Source organism: Nymphaea colorata, unplaced genomic scaffold, assembly GCF_008831285.2.
Source record: "Nymphaea colorata isolate Beijing-Zhang1983 unplaced genomic scaffold, ASM883128v2 scaffold0165, whole genome shotgun sequence".
Lineage (NCBI taxonomy): Eukaryota > Viridiplantae > Streptophyta > Magnoliopsida > Nymphaeales > Nymphaeaceae > Nymphaea > Nymphaea colorata.
Window position 1 is genome coordinate 12606 of NW_022204671.1, and position 19914 is coordinate 32519.

At 38.5% G+C, this 19914-nt stretch overlaps 1 protein-coding gene across 1 annotated transcript; it reads left to right on the forward strand.

The window, feature by feature from the left end:
- Positions 1-12905: 12905 nt before the first annotated feature.
- Positions 12906-13250, forward strand: LOC116268258 (uncharacterized). The gene has a single exon (XM_031649979.1). It carries the CDS (start codon positions 12906-12908, stop codon positions 13248-13250), a length of 345 nt encoding a protein of 114 aa, XP_031505839.1.
- Positions 13251-19914: the final 6664 nt, after the last annotated feature.

The window sequence follows — 19914 nt, forward strand, 5'->3', positions numbered from 1 at the left end:
GAGCCGGTATGAACAGAGAAAAGGGCAATAAGCGAGGATCATCAAACCATAAAGGCTTCCCTGGATTTGGCGGATTCAGCGGATTCAGCCAAGGCCAATCAAATGGCTTCGACGGCTACAATTTTAATTGATGATATGTACTTCTATTCTAATAATCACCATTTGCCTATTGTTTAATACCGATATATGAATAAAATCTAAATCATGTTTATGAATTAAGTTACATATCCTTTTAGGAAGCATCCTTAAGGCTATCCTAAGTAATTTCCTCCTATAATAATTTTAAAGGAGTAATAAAAGCATTATATATTAAAGCAAATGCAAAAAAAATAAACAGATTAGGACTAAAACTTTCTTCCAATGCATCTCCTGGACGGTATTTTTCGAAACAACTCAGATGATGATGACGTTCCGACCACATCTTCAATAAAAAATGCGAATACTCAGGATCGGGAGTTCGCTTTTTCCGCACCGCCAATACTTTTCAATCTCGGCTACCGCGTATTCGATTTTTAATCAAGATCGAGGAAGATTTCTTCGACTAGGGTCAGAAGACATGGTAACTGTATCAATTTAACTCATCAACGAAGCTGTAACAAAAATAAAAAACTTGTTAGATAACTTAATTCGAGATCCAGCTAAATAACACAAGAAAGTAATACAAGGTTCTAACATAGACTGAGTCTTCAAACAGAATAAGAATATGCGCACTACTAGAGCTTCCAGAGTATCAACTCGCCCCAAATAAGCTATTTTCCTATATATTCTCCAGAGTAAGAAATACTAAATAACCTCGCCTATGTCTCTGAGTGGTGCAAGGATCAATACGGCTCCAGAAATATACAAACCGCCCTTGAAACATGCGACTAGTTTCTCAAGAATAAGATCTTTGAGTATCTTTATCAACATATACCCGTCCTCATCTATGATAAGTTTGGAAATTATGTCGTGCAGAAGTACATTGAGGTCGGGAATGAAAGGCAAAAGAGTGCATTTACTAACTGACCAAAAAGGAATTTTTATTTGTGTGCTTGCATAGCTATGGATGCAGAGTTATACAGAAAATCGTGGAATATGCTCACGGCAAGGCCAAAATACAAGCTGAAATTGTGAAGATAATAGAAGTTAACGCTATGCAGATCATCATGAATCAAAATGGAAACCACATCATTCAAAGAATTCTTTAGATTTTCGAGAAAGAAACAACTGAATTCCTCTCCAAACTCATCATGAATAATGTAAGACATGCCATATAAAGATTGAGAAACTTTCCTTCCATTCTTTCGGCTGCAGGGTGGTTCAAAAATATTTGGAAAGTGGCCGTAATGAGCAAATAAGGGTCAAAATGATGGACATTCTCATAGGAATGACTCTAAGACTGTCCAAGTGCCAATATGGAAACTACATCATGCAGCACATAGTGACCAACACAAGGGAATATGAATACCAGTTGCTGAAGATTTTCTAAGAAAATTTCGCTGACCTTTCCTGCAATAAGTTCGCAAGCAATGTCGTCGAAAAAATGATCAAATCATCCAAGAAATCATTCAGCGAATCCATCATCTCCAAGATCTGCGGAAGCCAGTAGTAATAAATGAATTAACATAGGTTAGTTATCATCGCCAAGAACCAATTCGGAAACTATGTCATCCAAAGCCTTCTCGACCGCTCATCTCAATAAAAACGCCTTCTCTTGAAGAGCAAACTGAAATAAAATTGCCAATAGATAAGTAAGTCCCAATACGGAAGGCATGTGCTGATGCAGATGGAGAAAATCAAATGATTTGTATGTAGATATTTTATCAACATTTTAAAGTTTTTAAAATCTCCACGAAAAGCCCCGTTTTCATATTGTAGTGGATAATTGTTGGCCATATTGAAATATTCATTAACATTGTAGAAAAGTTACTCAGTTTTATATTTTTATTGTGGAAATAAAATTATTGAGATGAGCTTCTGGTATTCTACCGAGAAAGAGCGAGAGATCAATATGATGAAGCAGCGATACATGAGCAATATCCTCCAGTACAATAAGCAACAGATCGAAGACAAGGCCCGGAGGAAACAGATGTAATTCAAAGCCTTCACATAACATTCACATCAGATCAATTAAGAAGCCATCAACGAGCTGTAGCGGAGTCCAATCGCAATTTGAGGAAGAAAGAAGATGAAAAAAGCATGCTCAAGGAATGTTACGATCGACAAATGAGGTAGAAAGCCTAGAGGGAAAAAATGGAGAAAGAAAAAGATGTGATGTATGCGTACCGTCAAAGGGAAAGACTGGATTACGAAGAGAACCGTCGGATGTTTGAAATTTCCAAAATGTTTAACCGGGTAACGTATCAAGCCACTCCTTCAAATTCTCATCGTAGGTCCAAGACTGAAGGCTACGATGAACACGAGTCGAATCCATAGCGATACCATCAAAGAAACCAACCGCAGACGCCGAAAGACCTCAACAATATTGAGATAAACCTTCTACCTCCTCCACAATCAAATCCTATTCCGACTCCCAAGCACGTATAAGGAGATTCTTTGGACAAATTAAACTACTCATTTCACAAGAAGGAAAGCAACAAAAAATATTGAATTTTATCTCTTAACTTCTGTTTATTTAGGCTGAAAAAAGTTATAATTATATATGATGGATCATCAATATGAGCATTTTTCTTGTATTATTTGCTATCCCTGGTGATAAATGCTTAGGCATTGGGAATTCTATGGATGATTTAGTGCGCGCATTCAATTTCCAGTATCTCTTGTGATGCTACAGATGTAATTCCATGCGAATTATAAAGATAATCATGCTTTAGTAAAACCAATTCACCAACATTACCCATCTTTTTTATAGCGGATAGTATTCGGAAGGCCTCAAGTAGATCTCCAGCATAATCAAACGCTAATCCAACTATTCCAATCTCTATGTCAACCGCGCCCTCTTTCTATCGCAACTCGGTAGCGATGATGAAGCCATCAGAGATCTCGAAAAAGCTCTAAGGATCAATCCACGCAACTACATAGCGTATTTCAACCTATTCTCCATATTGACCAAACTGGTCGAAGATGAAGATGCTTTGAAAAATTTGTGCTGCAGTATCTCCTGCCTCTACTCATCAGAGCAAAATCATCAAAAAGCTTGGATGATGTCTAAGGTTCACTTCGTTATGCTTTTAACAATCATGAGCACACGTCCTCAAAGGATTGCTTCTCTTGGAAAAATAAAATATGAAGAGGCACATGCATCCTTCCAAAATGCTCTTAATATCGATCCTTCCAACCAAGTTCTTAGGAACCTGAGAAGAGTGGCAATCGAGAAGGGCCGCCTTAACGATGAGGCTCACGCATAAAACATTCAATCGAAGCAATAAATAGACTATCGGCTGAAGTGCAGTTATAAAGTTATTGACGGTGTGGATCTATTCGATGAAATTGATAATAAACTTGGAGAATTTAATAGACTTTATGTCGATATCAATAGCAATGCTGGTGCAGTCACTCAAAAAGTTCCAAAATAATCCATGCTTTCACCTTCACCTGAAGCAAGCTATGTCCGAGCAAGCAGACAATAAATAAAAGTTATATATGATTCAGGCTTAAGCACACCCAAAAGGCAGTCTTAGATACATCCTGAACCAGGAAATTACTACATTAGATCATCGATGGTTCACTAAAATGAGCATAAAGGTTTCTATTAATGCATGGATAATGCTCATTTCGAAGAAGAAAACTTTAAATCCATCATCAATCATGAATAGTCTCCAAAAGTTTAAGAATGTTTCCTTCCTATTGAAGAAAATAACCATATGATAGAGGATGAATTCAGCTCAGTGATCAATTTGGATCATCCTTAGCCTTTCGAATCAATCATTTCTGAATTGAAGGAACCTGAATTGCCTATCTAAGAAAAATAAGCCGAAATTGAAGAAAGCTAGCCTACAGAGCATTACAACCTAATCTACCCACTTGACGATCACATGAAGCTTAAAATAAGCATATTGAACGTAGAATTCATCGACAAGGATTCGAATACCTTTCTAAGTTGTCAGATGTTTATTGCATTCTCAACTACAACGTGGCAAGAGCAAGCTGAAGACTGTCTGCAAGAGCTGTTAAGACGGCGTTTGCAGCTGGAATCAGTAATTTGAACCCATTGACATCTCCGAAAACCCAAGTGACATGAAGATTAAAATCTATAACAAAAAATACAAATCAGTGAGAGACGATTTCTTAGGTGATCTTGAGGTGTTGATAACAACAGCTGATCTACTTAAATTGCCATTATACAGCAAGCAGGGCATCTTAGGAAGTCTTCTCCTTCATTTGCAATTAGTGTAAGTCACTCCAAAGCCAAAAGCATTACCCAGTGCAAACTAAGAGGAAGATTAGTGCCTATGATTTGATTTATGAATGCTTTATTTAAAATAATTGGTTTAACTGATTTATATTCGTTAATTCAAAAGTATTAATATTAATGGACTTATACCCTATAGCGTTGGCAATTTATGCCCTCTTGGCCATTGCTGCACTCGCATCGCTCAAATCCACCCTGGCAGAGGTCAACCGAGACGAACGAATCGAAAAAGATGAGAAAAGCAAGAAGATGATCGATGACAACCTTCAAAGAGAACCCAATAAAAAACATAAAACTGGAAGCTGCGGAATATTCAAGTACTTTTTAAGAAATTATACCTTTGCGCTGATATTTGGAAGGAGGTTCGGCATTCAATTGCTATCCTTGCTTTTCACATATTCAATCATCGGAATTTTTCTCTTCTAGACTAAATTTTGGTACCCCGCTATTGGCTTCGGCTCTATCATCAGCTCAGTAACAATCGTATTGCAAATCTTACAGGAAAGATCAGTAAAGGCAGAGTAATCGATAAACGATAAATAATATTAGCAAGAAAATGGAAATTAAAGAAGACTTTGTTTGTTCTGATGGGAATAACAACAATAGCACTGTATTTGACTCTGATAGGTCTTTGTTATAAGTGCTATATCAACAGCCAGCTATACTTTATGCTTTCGTACTTAGGAATCGTCTTTGCAATCGACAATTTAGCAGTAAAACCTTTCGTTCTTCTCACTATTGCATTATTAGCGACATAAAACACAACGGTTTTGAGAATCGTAGATCGTGAGTAACAATAAAAGCAGATCAATAGGGTGAGAGTTGCAAATGATTTCCAGAAATAGCCTTAAACTAAACATCACTTTGTAATTAATCTGGAAAACTAACCTCAACAAATTGACCTCACGAAGTCCAAAGAATTCAATAGAAGTAAACATCTGCAATAGAACATCAGGCATGCGCCTCAAGCACTTCCAAGCTCAAGCATTATTGATACTGTTTAGTTACACCATGAAGGGTCGGTCTAAAGCATGCTAAGTAGAGGATAAAGCAGGAAGTCAGGCCTCAATAAACTAACATCAATGAAATAACTTAACGAAATATAGCTGGAAAAGATAGAAGAGAATCCTAGTCATGAACTTCAGCAATACTTCTGTATCAATTTGCGTAGGTAAAAGCAAGCAGAATAAAATAAGCAACTATAAGACAAAATCGACAGTATTCTACAGGACAAAACAAACATCCAAAACGTCTAGCTGGTAAAGGAATTCATCTTCGAAGATTTTATCTGTAACTCACCCAAAAATGATGAAAATGTCGATCCTAGTTTCCATTAGTAGACAAAAAATAATAGCAAATACTCTAAAAGTAAAGGCAGTCTGAGAGGCGCTAAGACGTTTAGAATCCTTGAAAGAGAAAATGAAGTTGAACTTAATGACAAATAAAACACTATCGGTGAATCAACGAAGCATGAAATCAGCGAAAATGATATATCAGCATATCATAAGGATAGCTTTGCTTCCAACAGAAGAATTGACAACAAGACGCACATTTTGAAGATTAGTGGGACATAAAAGGAAGCTGGGGATCTTGAATAAATTGATATTAACAGTCCCAACAAAAGAGTTATTCAGAAGACCAGCTATGATATCCCTGCCATTCCTGAAGAGGTTATGAAAAGCAAGCACAAAAGGCATCGCAGAGGTACAACAAAGGACATAAGTCAACCTTACTTATTGCAAGACAAACTTATATAAGTCTATTTCCCTGGCAAGAACAAATCATAATTTGATAACTTCGTCCGCTCCAAAAAGAAAAACTTTGACAGGTCCCAATTCTTCAATCGTTCCAACAAAAAAGAATACTCCAACGGAAGATAAAAACCAATAGTGCATGAAAATGACGACCAACATACTGAATTTTTCGTTCCGAAGTTTTGATCAATTAATTTGCATCAGTTGTTACCCATTCGTATTCATAGTGATAATAATATAACTTATGAGCAAATTTGATCTTAACTAGTGGGGAATTTGCAATCCCGACCACCGAGAGGACTTATTGCCTCAACCATACAGACTCATCGATGAGGTGCTCAGGGAAACCATTTTGCATAAGCTCAGCTTGAGCATGTTCGAGATCGAATAAAAGAAAAAAGATAAGAATTACGAAGGATCAGTGAAGAGTATCTTTCGCAGAACACAATCGATGTATAAAACATATCCTGCTTCAGTACCTTCTCCAAGCATCATAACCATCTGCTGGCGGGTGACAAGGGCGGGAGCGTGTACCTGCTGGATTTGGCCAAGAAGATTGTATTCTCCAAAAAGGAACTTTGCCTCGGCAGGAGGGTGCTTTACATCTCCGAGACTTTCATCAACGACGGCGACGTCTCCATAACGACGATGGCAGTCATCCTCAACAGCCACAGCAGGGTCTACCTGCTCAGGTACAAGCACTCGGAGCCCAAGCTCGTCCTCACGCACACCATCGAAGTCGCCGCCGACGACAACGACCCCAACAAGCTGCCCTACAGCTGCGAGTTCGCAGACTACGGAAGGCTCCTCTTCATCTACACCTACGACGGCAGCATCCTGCTCTATAAGATCCCAGAAGCCCCATCGACCTTAACGAAATCAACAAAAACCAAACAATTCCTCTAGAATAGTAAGAATTCAAGAAAAAGCTGAGATACCCACTTACATATGCCAACATATAAGCATAGGTAACTAAGATCAGCGAAAAACTGCTAGAGATTAAGTTTGAGGGAAAGAAGATTCCTTTGACGAGATAGCAAATACTTGCAAAGATGGCGAAGAAGGTATAAGTTCCAGTCGAAGTTGATATTAAAAAGGATCCTAAAAAGAAGTAATAAAAGAAAGTAGAGCAACCATAGAGGATACGATAAAAGAAGAAGTTCAATTTAATCCGATCATTAAAAAAGCTTAGCTGTTGGTTTAAAATGGAAGTGACAATACGCTTGCCTATCCTCTTCCAAAATTTAAACCCTATGTATATGTGATTCATTCCAAACTGTAGCTTGAGAAGAAAAAATAGTTCTAAAAGGGAAGATACATCGAAATCCCTTAAAAGATAATTTACGGGTGGACCAATACAAAATAATTCAAAATCTCTCAATTCTTTGCCAAAAAGGCAAATTACTACCCCAATTATTTATACATACAGCACTTCCTACAAAAAATACCCTAAAAATTCTCAAAAGAAAAAATTGACTACCTGAACCAAAAAGTTGCCCTGAAGAACATAAAATCTACAAGAACATTTATGAAGTTTCATCAACCACTCTCTCCTTGCCTGATGAGCAATATTTTGCCTGTGGGCTCGACAACGGAGCCATCACCATCTGGAGCACAAACACTGCCAATATTATCTACAATACGGACAAGCACCAAGGTTCCGTAACTGCTCTGCGATTCTTCGAGGGATGGAAGCTGATCTCTGGAAGCAGCAAAGGATAGGTTCAGATTGATAACATCGTTAATCTCCAAAACTAGATGAAAAGGACCAACATTTTCGAATCTAAGATCGACTATAGAATAGCAAATATCAAGGTTTCAGAGCTTGGCCTTGCTTTTGTGATTGATGCTAACTCCAATTTGAGAGTGTATGACCTATGGCGAAATGAAAAAATAGCCAAGATTCAATCCTGCAACAACTTTGCCTTGCTTTAAAATAGAGGAAAGAGATGGGTTCCAACATCTTCCATTGAGCCTTCTGTTGGAATCTACACAAATAATGGTATTTTTTACAGCCTATATAGACTTCACTGCCATTCTATCGAGCAACTGGCCAAGCTTCAACTCAAGATAACTTGAAGAGTCGTAGACGAAACGAAAATAGATAAACAACCTCATTCAAAACCCATGGAAGTGTAAAGGAACAAACGTTCATGTGATTCGCAACTTTGAGTTTCTGCTTGGACTCTTCGACGGGCTTTAAAATACATATAAAAGGGATACGAGCGGAAGAAGATTGAAAATTTGTTCTCTAATTTGGAATTTGCCCAACTTTATGATCGAAACTTCGAAATTCCCGATTTTGGAGTCACAACAAACCCGGGAAAGAAAGGATAGAAGCTGACATAAGTAGGGTTCGGAGTGGGCTCAAAGACCACATTTCCACTAAATCTAGAGAAAAATTGATGAAAGATTCAAGCTCAGCCAGTCAGGTGAGCCGAGTGAAGTACAAACTCACCAGTTAGGTCTTACATCCTTAGAAATTTTTACTGGAAAGAAGGAAAATTGAAAAATAATAGGTGATAACTGATGAAAAGTTGAGAAGCTCGATCCGGTAAATCTACAAGAAGCAAAATGCTCTTGAGAATGCCCTGACAGCAGATTTTAGTAAGAATCTTCTATGATGTATTCAATAATAACGATAATAAACTATCATTTTTCATATTCCTTCACAAACTTGTCGATGTTTGAAAAGCCAGCCTTGAAGATGGTAAGGAGATCACGCTAGATTTTCCTTAAGGCTTTTATGTATCGGGTGGCAGGCCAGTAGTGTTCTTGAGGACAAAGTAGAGCTTGTTGAGCAGTTGGTAACCAAGGACTTGGTTGTACGTAAACCTCTTGCAACTGATGGCCTTCAGCTTTTTGATATTCTTTCGGGTCGATTATTATTGTTACCCCTCGCAGATCGAAACGACCAGCTCTTGGAGAGTTTAGTTGAACTGCTGGAAGAGGGGTTGTTGCTGGCCTGCTTCTTCGAAGCTTTATATACTCCTCTACTCGTCGCTGTGAGTTTCTTTGTGCTGCATCATATAGATGAGAATGGGGATATATTATAAAATCAAAAGCCAAACAAACATTTTTCGGGTTCAGAATACCACCAAAACTTCCAATCCTTATGTTTTGAACGAATACTTGCTTTTATGACTAATTTCGATGATAATCATTTTATATTATTCATAAGGGATGACAATTATGCCTGGGGCTCTTAGAACACTCCAATTCATCTATTTTATGGGTAAAAGAAAAGTTAAGGCAAATGAGGATTTTGGTTGATTGTTTGCTACGTTTGGAGATTAGTAATTTGAAGTGAAAGCGAAATAGCAATTGAGCTATAATATAATTGAAAGAAATGCAGGGGAGCAAGCAGTCAAAGCCTTCCAAGCAAGGGAGCCCAAAACAGGCGAACCCTCAGCAACACCACCAGTTCGCCCAGAAGCCGACAAAGCCAGCTGACAATGAGGAGTAGCCAGACCCACTATCATTCAAGAGTGAGGCCGAAATTGAGGTAAAAATGCGCCTACTTAGAAACCTGACAAGAGCAGCGAAGAAGCTGGAGAAGAAAAAAACCATCCCTAGAGTTGGAAGGAGGGAAGCCAGCATGGCGACATGAAGGAAACATCAATCATCACTGCCAAGGACTTCCCGCCACATCTTCCAATCGAGCAAGCGGCTACAGGAAAGGAGAAAAAGCTCGAGGGGCTCATAAAGTCCACCAAAATAGCATTGACAGTGCTACGGATTAGAGAGCTTGTCAAAAAATAAGCTGCCTGCGAGCGGGATATGCTGAAAAAACTCAAGACTGGAGTGAAACAATAAGAAGCTTTCTACGAGTTCATCAGCAGCCTTCATTCTGCCCACAAAAGCTTTTTGGATGTAACTTCGGAATTGGAGGAATTCTCAGTTGATTGATGTGCACCAATTATACTTTAAATTGTTAAAATAAAACCCATGATAATGCAATCTCAGCATAAGCAGTTCAAATTCTTAGGGAATCAAATCATTAAGGCATTCTTCCAAAACAAAACTTGAAGAACTCTAACTTTCTTCTTCTCTCACTAGTAATTAAAAGTTATGTCAATATGAATCAAAATCATGACCATTATTACTTTGATTATTGACCTCATTTTGCAAAATCTCATAGAACATACAGTTCCCAGCTTAATCCATCCTCCGAGGAAGCCTTACCGATCCGATCAAATGTCTAATATAAATTTAATAAATGTATACCCAGAGATAAGAATAGAAAATAAAAACCATCGACCTGAACGAATTCCTGGACGGTTTCCACAACTACAGGACAGTTATCAATGAAAAAGACAGCATAAAATCGCATCCCTTCGCCATGAAACTTCGCAACCATCTCAAATCACGAGCTTAGACATGCTTTTCCATACAAACATTCAACCCGCAGAGCAGACCCCCCAGTCGCAAGAACCCTACAAACCGATACTAAAAATAACCTCCGCAAAAGGAAGAGATTCCCAGTGATTTGGAAAACATCAATTTAGATGAATTCATGCACGTGATCCTTGCGAGAGAACACAGGGAAGAAAATGAAAAAGCGCAAGAGTTTATACGCAGCTTGAACGGGACCTGGTTTCAGGGCACCAATTAGCATTTTAAGTGCTCGAAAATATTCAACACTTTGGGTATAAAAAAGAGTCGGTCGATGGTCAGACCAAAATCAGAGAGATACAATCCAGAACTCCTGAGGGACAGAATAGATTTTACGAAAGAATTTAAGCAGACTGGAATTTTTCCATCGAGGAAGACAAATTCACACATAATAAAAAAGTTTGCCAAGAGTCCAATCTCTACTCCCCATTATGCTAGCAGCCCGAGCAAGAATAACGAAGGCTCCTTGAAATACCAAATCGTAAAAAGCATCAAGAATGAGCTTTAAGCAAAGCCATCTTCCAGGATGTCGGTGAGGCCTCTCAAGGGTGGACATGCTACGATCACCAATACGTTCAATAACTAAAAAATTCGGGAAATACTAATAAAAACTCCATAGTAAAAGGCACCAAGATGCTGATTCACATCTGAACCACCAGATATTCCCTGAATCATCTTTAACATCTTAATTTTTATGCCATCTTTTATTATTTTTAATAAATCAAACATAATCCGTGGTTTCTTGCCCGACTACCCCATTGAAGCACTAAAGTTCTCTCATTTTATCCACGATCTTATTTCTGCCGGTAATAGTTTCTATCTAAAATATTCCACAAAAGCTCTACTCTGATATATCATTCAATCATACGATGGAAAGTGAATACAAAGGAACTTGCGAGTATCTCGACGAATATAAGATCGTCAAGACACTAGGCTCCGGCTATTCCGCTGAGTAGATCCCTCATAACCTAGAGTAAAATTAGCACTCGATCCCGAAGGAAGACAAGTGGCCATCAAACAGTACAAGCAAGAAACTTCGACACTTTAAACACTAAAAGAAGAACTAAAGGTGATGAAAGATTTAGTCATTAGAATTTGGTCAAATTGATAGCGGTTAAGGAAAATGCCATCATGAAAAAACCAAAAGAACCTGCTCAGAATTGCTATGCCATTGTGTTGGAGTACGCTGGAGGAGGAGAGCTCTTCGATTTCATTGCATAGACTGGCAAATTTTCAGAAAAAGTTACCAGATATTACTTCCATCAGATGATGAATGGAATTCACTTCATGCACGATAAAGGCTATGCCCACCGAGACATCAAGCCTGAAAATTTATTACTACATCGACCTTCATACTCAAATTAGCGGACTTTGGCTTTTCATGCCTTATTAAAGGACATAACGGTACAGGAATTCTAAAGACAAAATTGGGAACTGAAGGTTACATGGCTCCATAAATCGCCCTTAAAAATTATGACGGCCGAAGAACAGACATCTTTGCTGCTGGAGTCATCCTGTTCATCATGTATGCAGGCAACCCTCCCTTTGAAAGGGCTGCTCTTACTGATCCCTATTATAAGCTCATAAAGGAGAAACGCTATGATGTCTTTTGGAGTGCACACTGCAGAAAAAGACTACCCACGTTTTTCTCAGATCAATTCAAAGATTTGATTCAAAAGATGATTGCCTTTGTTCCGAGTGAGCGCCCAACAATTGTGGAAATTGCTAAGCATCCTTGGGTCAAGGGAGCTGTTTGCTTGCATCCTGATATTTTAGAGGAATTTGCACAAAGAAAAAAGAAGTTAGATGCAATTCTCGAGAAGAAAAGGAATGAGGTGGAGTATGAGAAACACAGAAGAAATTAAAAATTCAAAATCAAGGCTACAATTCTCGTGACAACTAGTCTGTTGAGGATCTCGAGTTCATGAGCCTCTACAATAAAGAAAAACTAAGATAGCATAAGCTCAAGCCATTAGAAGAATCCTCTCCTAACGATATCGTCGTTGATAACCATGACTACGCATTTGTTATCAGCCAACTCAAATGTTTCCTCAAAGTCCATGCAGTTCCGCTCTAAGAAGCCGACTAATAAGAAGAGATAATCACCTAAACTCCTCTATAATTGAGATGTGAAGAAGTTGCTGACGTTTAGGATAAAGTAATTTTAAAAATAACATAGATTCAAGCTAAATACAAATATCAGATAGACATAGATGGCTAAATCATCGACTCTTACCTCATCTTTACTGTCTAATTTGGACAATCTGCGGACAAACAGTCAGTCCTGCATTTCAATCTGGTATAGGGCAGCGATTTCTACCTAAAGTTAGTCTCCAGCGACATCCGCCTGAATTGCTTCCCATGATATGCCTAAAAATAATCAATATTTTAATAAATATTAAATAATGGTCAAGAGCCACCCCGCGGTCATCGCCTTGGGCCAGAAGAAGGGCCACCCCGTCACCAAGTTCAAAGCTGCCTCCAAGCAGTCCAAGCAAGCCAGGCCTTCAGAGCGTAAGGGCGCCCTTGGCAAGAGAGTCCGTCTCATCCGTCAAGTCATCGGAGAGGTCGGCGGCGTCTCAACCTACGAGAAGAGAGTTATCGAGTTCCTCAAGGCCGGCTCCGTGAAGGATACCAAGCGTGCCCTCAAGCTCTCCAAGAAGGCCCTCGGCACCCATCGTCGCGCCAAGCTAAAAAGAGAGTCACTCATGAACCTCCTCAGAGCTCAACAAGCCAAGGCAAAGAAATGATAGATTCTATTTAAATCAAAAGAAGTAACCCTAACTATCAAAAACGTCTCTAAACACTCCCTTATCACCTATATTCTATAACCTCATAAATGACGATCAATCCTTCACCATTCCTCAATTAAACGTTAGATGTGCAATTGATTGAGAGTCTTCTGTGGGAAAGTTGTATGTCCAGCTATTCATTTCTGAATAGCATAAATTAGAGAAAGAACAATCTTATATTAAATTGTTCATCATCACAAATGTTGCTTGCGAGTGAGCATCACGTCAAATTGCAAAAACGGTACTTCAAGATTCTTTACCTCTCGGCGGCCTTCCACGAGACCTTTGTCTTCCTCGGCATGGCCTCCCAGGGCAAAGATATCTTGGTCCACTGCAACAAATCTGGTAAGATTCTCTACGAAAAACAATTTTAGTTCAATGTGGACTCCTTCGGGATGATCAACGATCGCTAGGTTGTCGTTTTAGAGACGCGCAAGAACACATAACAGTCTTCAACCTGGAGAGCTATGATGTGAAACCTTACCCCTTTCAATTCATGTTTGAAGAGTCAGACCAAGTTGAAATTGACACTTTTTCCGAAACACGATTGTTTGCATAAGGGAATCCGGCAGATACAACGATAGCCGTATGAGACTCTCATATTTCTCATATCCTTTTACCGAGGATATGAAACCCAATGCAGTCTACTAGTCGAAGGACGATGAATGGACCTACTAACACTTAGTCCGCAAGGGAAATAATCACTCCCAGATCATTTGGTTTAAGTCCCGTCATGACGAGCAATTCTAAATCAAGACCTTTGATCTCAGAGATGACCCCAAGGGTATCTATACTCACCACAAGATCAAAAACACCATCGGATAAAAATATGGCATCGCCAGAATATAATGTGCACTCATCAATATTTGGGAAATCAAACGTGGCCATTGCTTGCGGTTTGCAATACCAATAAAACTGAAGCCAAATGCTAAACCACTGCAGGAGTTGTTGTCAATAACTTCACCATCGATCTTGACCAGAAGATAGTGCGTGAGGCCAAGTTTTTCTTCGATAAAAAGTACAATGATTATCTGATAGATTATCACAACCTAGGCCCCATCTCCATGTTCAGAACCTTTTAATTCGTCGATGGAAAGGTCTTAAGAACTCCTGTTTACTACGTCAACAACGAATCCGAAACCATCGTGGCGCATGATACCTGGGAGTGTACCTACAAGACCAAATATTTTATTCCTGGCTTCGACAGTTCCACCCTGATGGAAGGAGAGTATTAAAACGGAGATGTTGAGGAGTTTACGCTAAAGATAAAGAAGGTGATGGACCCCAAGGAGATCTCTCTTCATTTCATGCTCCACATCAATGAAGATTTCGATGATGACCTGCTCCAAGATGCCCTTGAGCTACTCGATCTCATCTGATTGCGCTGGAATACAGTTATATACAATCAACGATTGCCCATCTATCTAACCTATGCCAGGATTGCTTTGCTTCATATGTTGTAATGATGATATATGTATGGATGGATCACTCTTTGCGCTTGTTGCTGTTGAGGTAGAACTTCTTGATGAGTTCTGCCAGGAATTTGGAGTTGTCGATGTAGTTGACTTCGCCCTTGACGTCGACCACCAAGAAGCTTTTCAACAGGTAGAGCTGCGCCTTGGTCAATTTTATCTTCTCTGATTTCTTCAAGGCCTCTTCGAAATGCTCGATCTTGATCTTGCCCAGCTTCTTCTCGTCGTGCTTGTCGAAGATTTCTCGCAGGTGGACTTACAAGTTGTTCATGCGAGAGTTGATTCTTCCACTTGATAGCTACTTTATCTTGTGCTAGATGATGTGCTTGTGGATCTTGGCGTAGGGGATTTCCTTGTAGCCGTAGTGTCGGTCAATATCTTGGTGACTTCTGCCAGCTCAACGATGCTGAGGGGTTCGGGCTTGTTCTCCTCCTTGTACTTCTTGATGATTTCGTCCAAAACTGCCTTCACCTCTGAGATGTTGGTGACTCCGGTCTCGTCCTCATCTTTGGCCTTGAATTTTTGGATGAGCAGCTCCTCCACGTCCTGCGCCTCATCGTTGACCAGCATCAGGATGCTGCCGAATATCTCCTCCTCTTCAGTGGTGGCCAGCCTGCCCAGTGCCTCCTTCTTGGCCTCGATCCCCTCGATGAACTCGCCGATGACGCTCTGGTACAGGCCATACTCGACCATGCCTGACTCCTGCGGGTCTACTCGCTTCAGCACCTCTTTCTCCTAAAGAGGGGTCAGCTTAATGCCGATATTCTTGATGAGGACGAGGAACTCAGGCTGAGTGATGACGCCAATTGACTCCTTGTCCACCTGCGCGAAGTATCGCTTCAGTTAGCTCTCCACCACCTTCGGAGAGACTCGCGATTTCTACATAATGTCGATCAAGCGTCGCTGGTCCGATAGCAGGTCAGGGTGGATGTATACGAACTCCACCTCTTACTTCTTCGGCTACTCTCGCAAAATGTTATCCTGCCTGGTGTCGCGCACCCTTGTGCTCTCGTAGGCAGTTCCAAGATAGAAAACTGTTTCCCTCACGAGTAGCTTCTTCGATAGGGAGTCGTCTATCCATTTCTGCGTGGCGGACGGGGTACTTCGATTTATTGCTGGCGGATGGTCTTGTTGGGAGAGTGGATGAGGGAGTCCTTTTCGAAGCGGAAGGTGATCCTGAGCTGGTCGTGGTTGGTGCACGTGAAGTAGACGCGGATGGTGGCGACGGGGACTGGCTTCTGGGCTGGGGCAGACTGAACTCGACCATGAACCTGCGTGGGGAGGGGCGTACTTGACCTCGTTGGGCTTGGTCTCGATGAGGGAAATGTGGTATTGGTATTTCTTGGTCCAAGTCTATACGATTCCTTCGACCTCCGATATGCAACTGAAGCTAGGGACATTAAATAATTATCTTATCTCAAAATGGAACATCCAATACATTTGAGTTAAAGATGGTGACAAAGTAAACATAGAAATTATAAATATTCAAACTTATCATAGAACTTTACGAATTTATTGTATTTGCATCTTGAATTATTCTTAGCGTAGTTCCCGGTTTGTAAATTTTAATAAATTTTACTGTTTAATTGGCCTAAATAATAAATCGTCATTCCATAATTCTTTTATTGTACTTTCTAAACATTTTGTTGGTCTTTCAAAAATAGTGGGGACATCAAAGTACCATATAGCACAGATCTAATTCTTTTTATTTATAAGTGCCATATCAGCGATCCAGATGACATTCTTGATATTACCACCAGCAGTCTTTTACTGAGATCGAAGCCACTCTAGATCACCTCTAAGAATGGCATCTCTTTGGCTTTAAAAACTCAAACTTTCCTATTTACCATTCCAGTCTTTGTTGGATATTGTGCAATACAATTAAATCCTATACTTGGACTTATATTTCTCTAGCCTATTAAACCAGGTTTGAAATCTTCGCCGATACCTCCGGCATCTATTCTATTATTATGATCTATCTGAAAATGTCGGAATTCTACGATTGAGTAAACTCTGTGTTGGTTAACCTTAAAGAGAAAATATTTAAGTAGCTTCAATCTCTTTTCGATTCAGCTATGAGTCTTGATTGCTCGTAGTAAATTTAATAGCAGTATGTTATGTAATGATTTATGGAGGAGGAACCTATATTAAAACTCCTAGCTACAAGCTACCGTATTCAACTGAATCTTTTCCAAAGAATCCGAGTGAATTTGGTGTAATATTATAACTGCCTACAAATAGAAAATCTGATAATTCAGGCATTTTCTTGAGTGTTTTTTGATTATAATGTGTAGCTGCTATGAGTTTAGTATGGTGAACCGTAAAATTGGAAAATTTCATGCGATTTTGACTTGCTAATTGAGATTAAAGCTTATAAAATGCAGCTATCTTTGATTCTGTAATTATCTTTATAGCATCCTTTCTCGGGGATTAGTTTCTTCTTATATTAGAAATAGTTGATAAGACATCAAATTGATAGCCATTAACCCGATTGAGTGTTTTTAATTTGGTTTACAATTCGTATTTAGTCGCTTTATATACTTCTTGATTGGTTAACTCAAAAATCGAAGACGTTTATATCTTTCATTTGGCCCTCTTGAAACAAATCTTTGAAATTGAGAGCTTTGTAAAGCTCTTAACGCTCTTCTCGCTCTTCTAATTGCAGGATGATGTCGTCGCTTGCGATTGGGAGGCTTGTAATCACATGAATAAAATGTACTGCCATTAAAAGCTTGATAAATGCAGCCTAAAAGATTTCTAAAGATCTTAGATAAAATGGCTTTTTGCTTTTGTATTATTCCTATTTCTTATTGGTTTGTCCAGTGCTGATAAACGGAGATACTATATTAATATTCCTGTATTTTTATGACCCCTTTGAACTTCTTTCTCTAATTATATCCCTGATTAAGAACAATCCATAATTATTTATGTCTGGATCTGTATAAGGAATATTTTTATTCATAGGAGTGATAATAAGATGGACATTGTCAAGATTGTTAAAGCAATACAAGTTCAGATTGATATTTATGTCTGAAAGGATCTATTGAAAGAATCTTTTTCCTTATTAGACCGAATATTTGTCTGTTAACGCTGTTTCCAAGAAATAATTTAACCTTTTTCGAAAGATTTAGTTATTTCTTGCTTAAGGATTATCACTTAGAAGTCCAAAATCTCTCTTCCAGAATACATTCCCACCAACTGTCCAATCGCCTGATGACAAATTGGCACTATTTATACACACACGAAGTGTTTTGTCGGTATATTTTATTAGCCAGAGCTTTCCGTGTATATATCCATAATTTCTTGCATATATTGCATGAAGACACTTTCTTTTATTTATCCACTGTTCCATGAGCTGCGTCTTTTGTTTGTTGCTCTACTAAAGTATTAAAATTTTTTTATTTTGAAAAAGTTTACTATTTTCCTTTATAAAACCAGCTTTTTTGAATTTGTTCGTAATCAGCAAGATATTTATCTATGAATTCCAGAAAGAGAATTCATCAAAGAATCTGATTATTACATCTAAATTAAACTGGTCAATCCCATCTAATGAAATAATAATCGTTTAAATTTATTTTGCCCTTATTTTGGCTTATGTTGATGATCGTCTTTGTTGCCAATCTAGTTTTTGTATCTATTCTCGAAAGATTATGCTTAGATATTAATTATGCAGATAGTTAACCTTGTCATTTTAGATTTCCTATTAGGTCTATTTAAGTTCTTCACACAAAGTTTAGCTTTTATTTCTAACTCGAAAATATAAAGAATCCGAAAGAGAAGTATAATTTTAGCGGCTCGTAGGTTGAATATTAGCAGCTTACTCTTATTCCATTTGTATACCGTACTTTTATTCTTCTTTCATGATTATTAAATTATTATGGTAATCCAAATAGATCTAATATGGATTAATAAGTACGAGGTTTTTATAAAATTCATTCAAAAGCGAAAGCTATTTTTACATAAATCATCTAAAACATGAAATTATCTATTGACACATGTTGTCTAGCAAGCTTCTTGCATTGTTTTGAGGATCTTTTATCAGCATTTTTAGATGATAAATATTAAAAACATGACTGAAGAGTTTATATCAATAAAAATAAGCTTAAATGTGCAGATTAATTTATGGTCATTGTGGATATTGGAATATTTTTGATTAGATGTTTCATTGAAGATAATTTTTTCATGATTTTTATCTTTTTATATGCTGATATGCACCAAAAGCTGTGGAAAATACTCATGTAGGCAATTACTATCATACAAATGAGTCCAAAGACAACATGCAAGTTTCTTTAATATTTTAAATTTGGAAGTTTAGACTATGATTTACCTCAGACAAAAGAGTCATTAGACATATAAGCTATAATTATTCAGGATTACAACTGGCTATTACAAGGCTTGGGTATAGAACTATTGCTACAATAATATAATCCAGCTATTCTATTTTCCAGGTTTAGCCTTTCCTTTTGATCAATAGAAACATGATAAATCAATCATTATCAGTTCTTCTTTATGTTTTAACCCACATTTCTCTTCAAGCAATCAACAGCTCTAAATATTATCTTCTAAGATTGGATGTTTTAATATTTTTTGTAGGAATCATATGAAATTTCTTTAGAAGGCTATGGTTAGATAGCCAAATAAAACCAAGAGGTGGAAAAGATGTGAGCCTGAGGAAGAAAACTGTTTCTCTCACGAGCAGCTTCTTCGATAAGGAGTCGTCTATCCATTTCTGCGTGGCGGACGGGGTACTTCGATTTATTGCTGGCGGATGGTCTTGTTGGGAGAGTGGATGAGGGAGTCCTTTTCGAAGCGGAAGGTGATCCTGAGCTGGTCGTGGTTGGTGCACGTGAAGTAGACGCGGATGGTGGCGACGGGGACTGGCTTCTGGGGCTGGGGCAGACTGAACTCGACCATGAACCTGCGTGGGGAGGGGCGTACTTGACCTCGTTGGGCTTGGTCTCGATGAGGGAAATGTGGTATTGGTATTTCTTGGTCCAGGTCTATACGATTCCTTCGACCTCCCGATATGCAACTGAAGCTAGGGACATAGAAGTCAATCTTCTCTTAATAATTATTCCTTAAAATCATAATTAATCCAAATATATTTTGAAATTAATCAACAGAAATAGATCAAACAATCAAATTCCTAA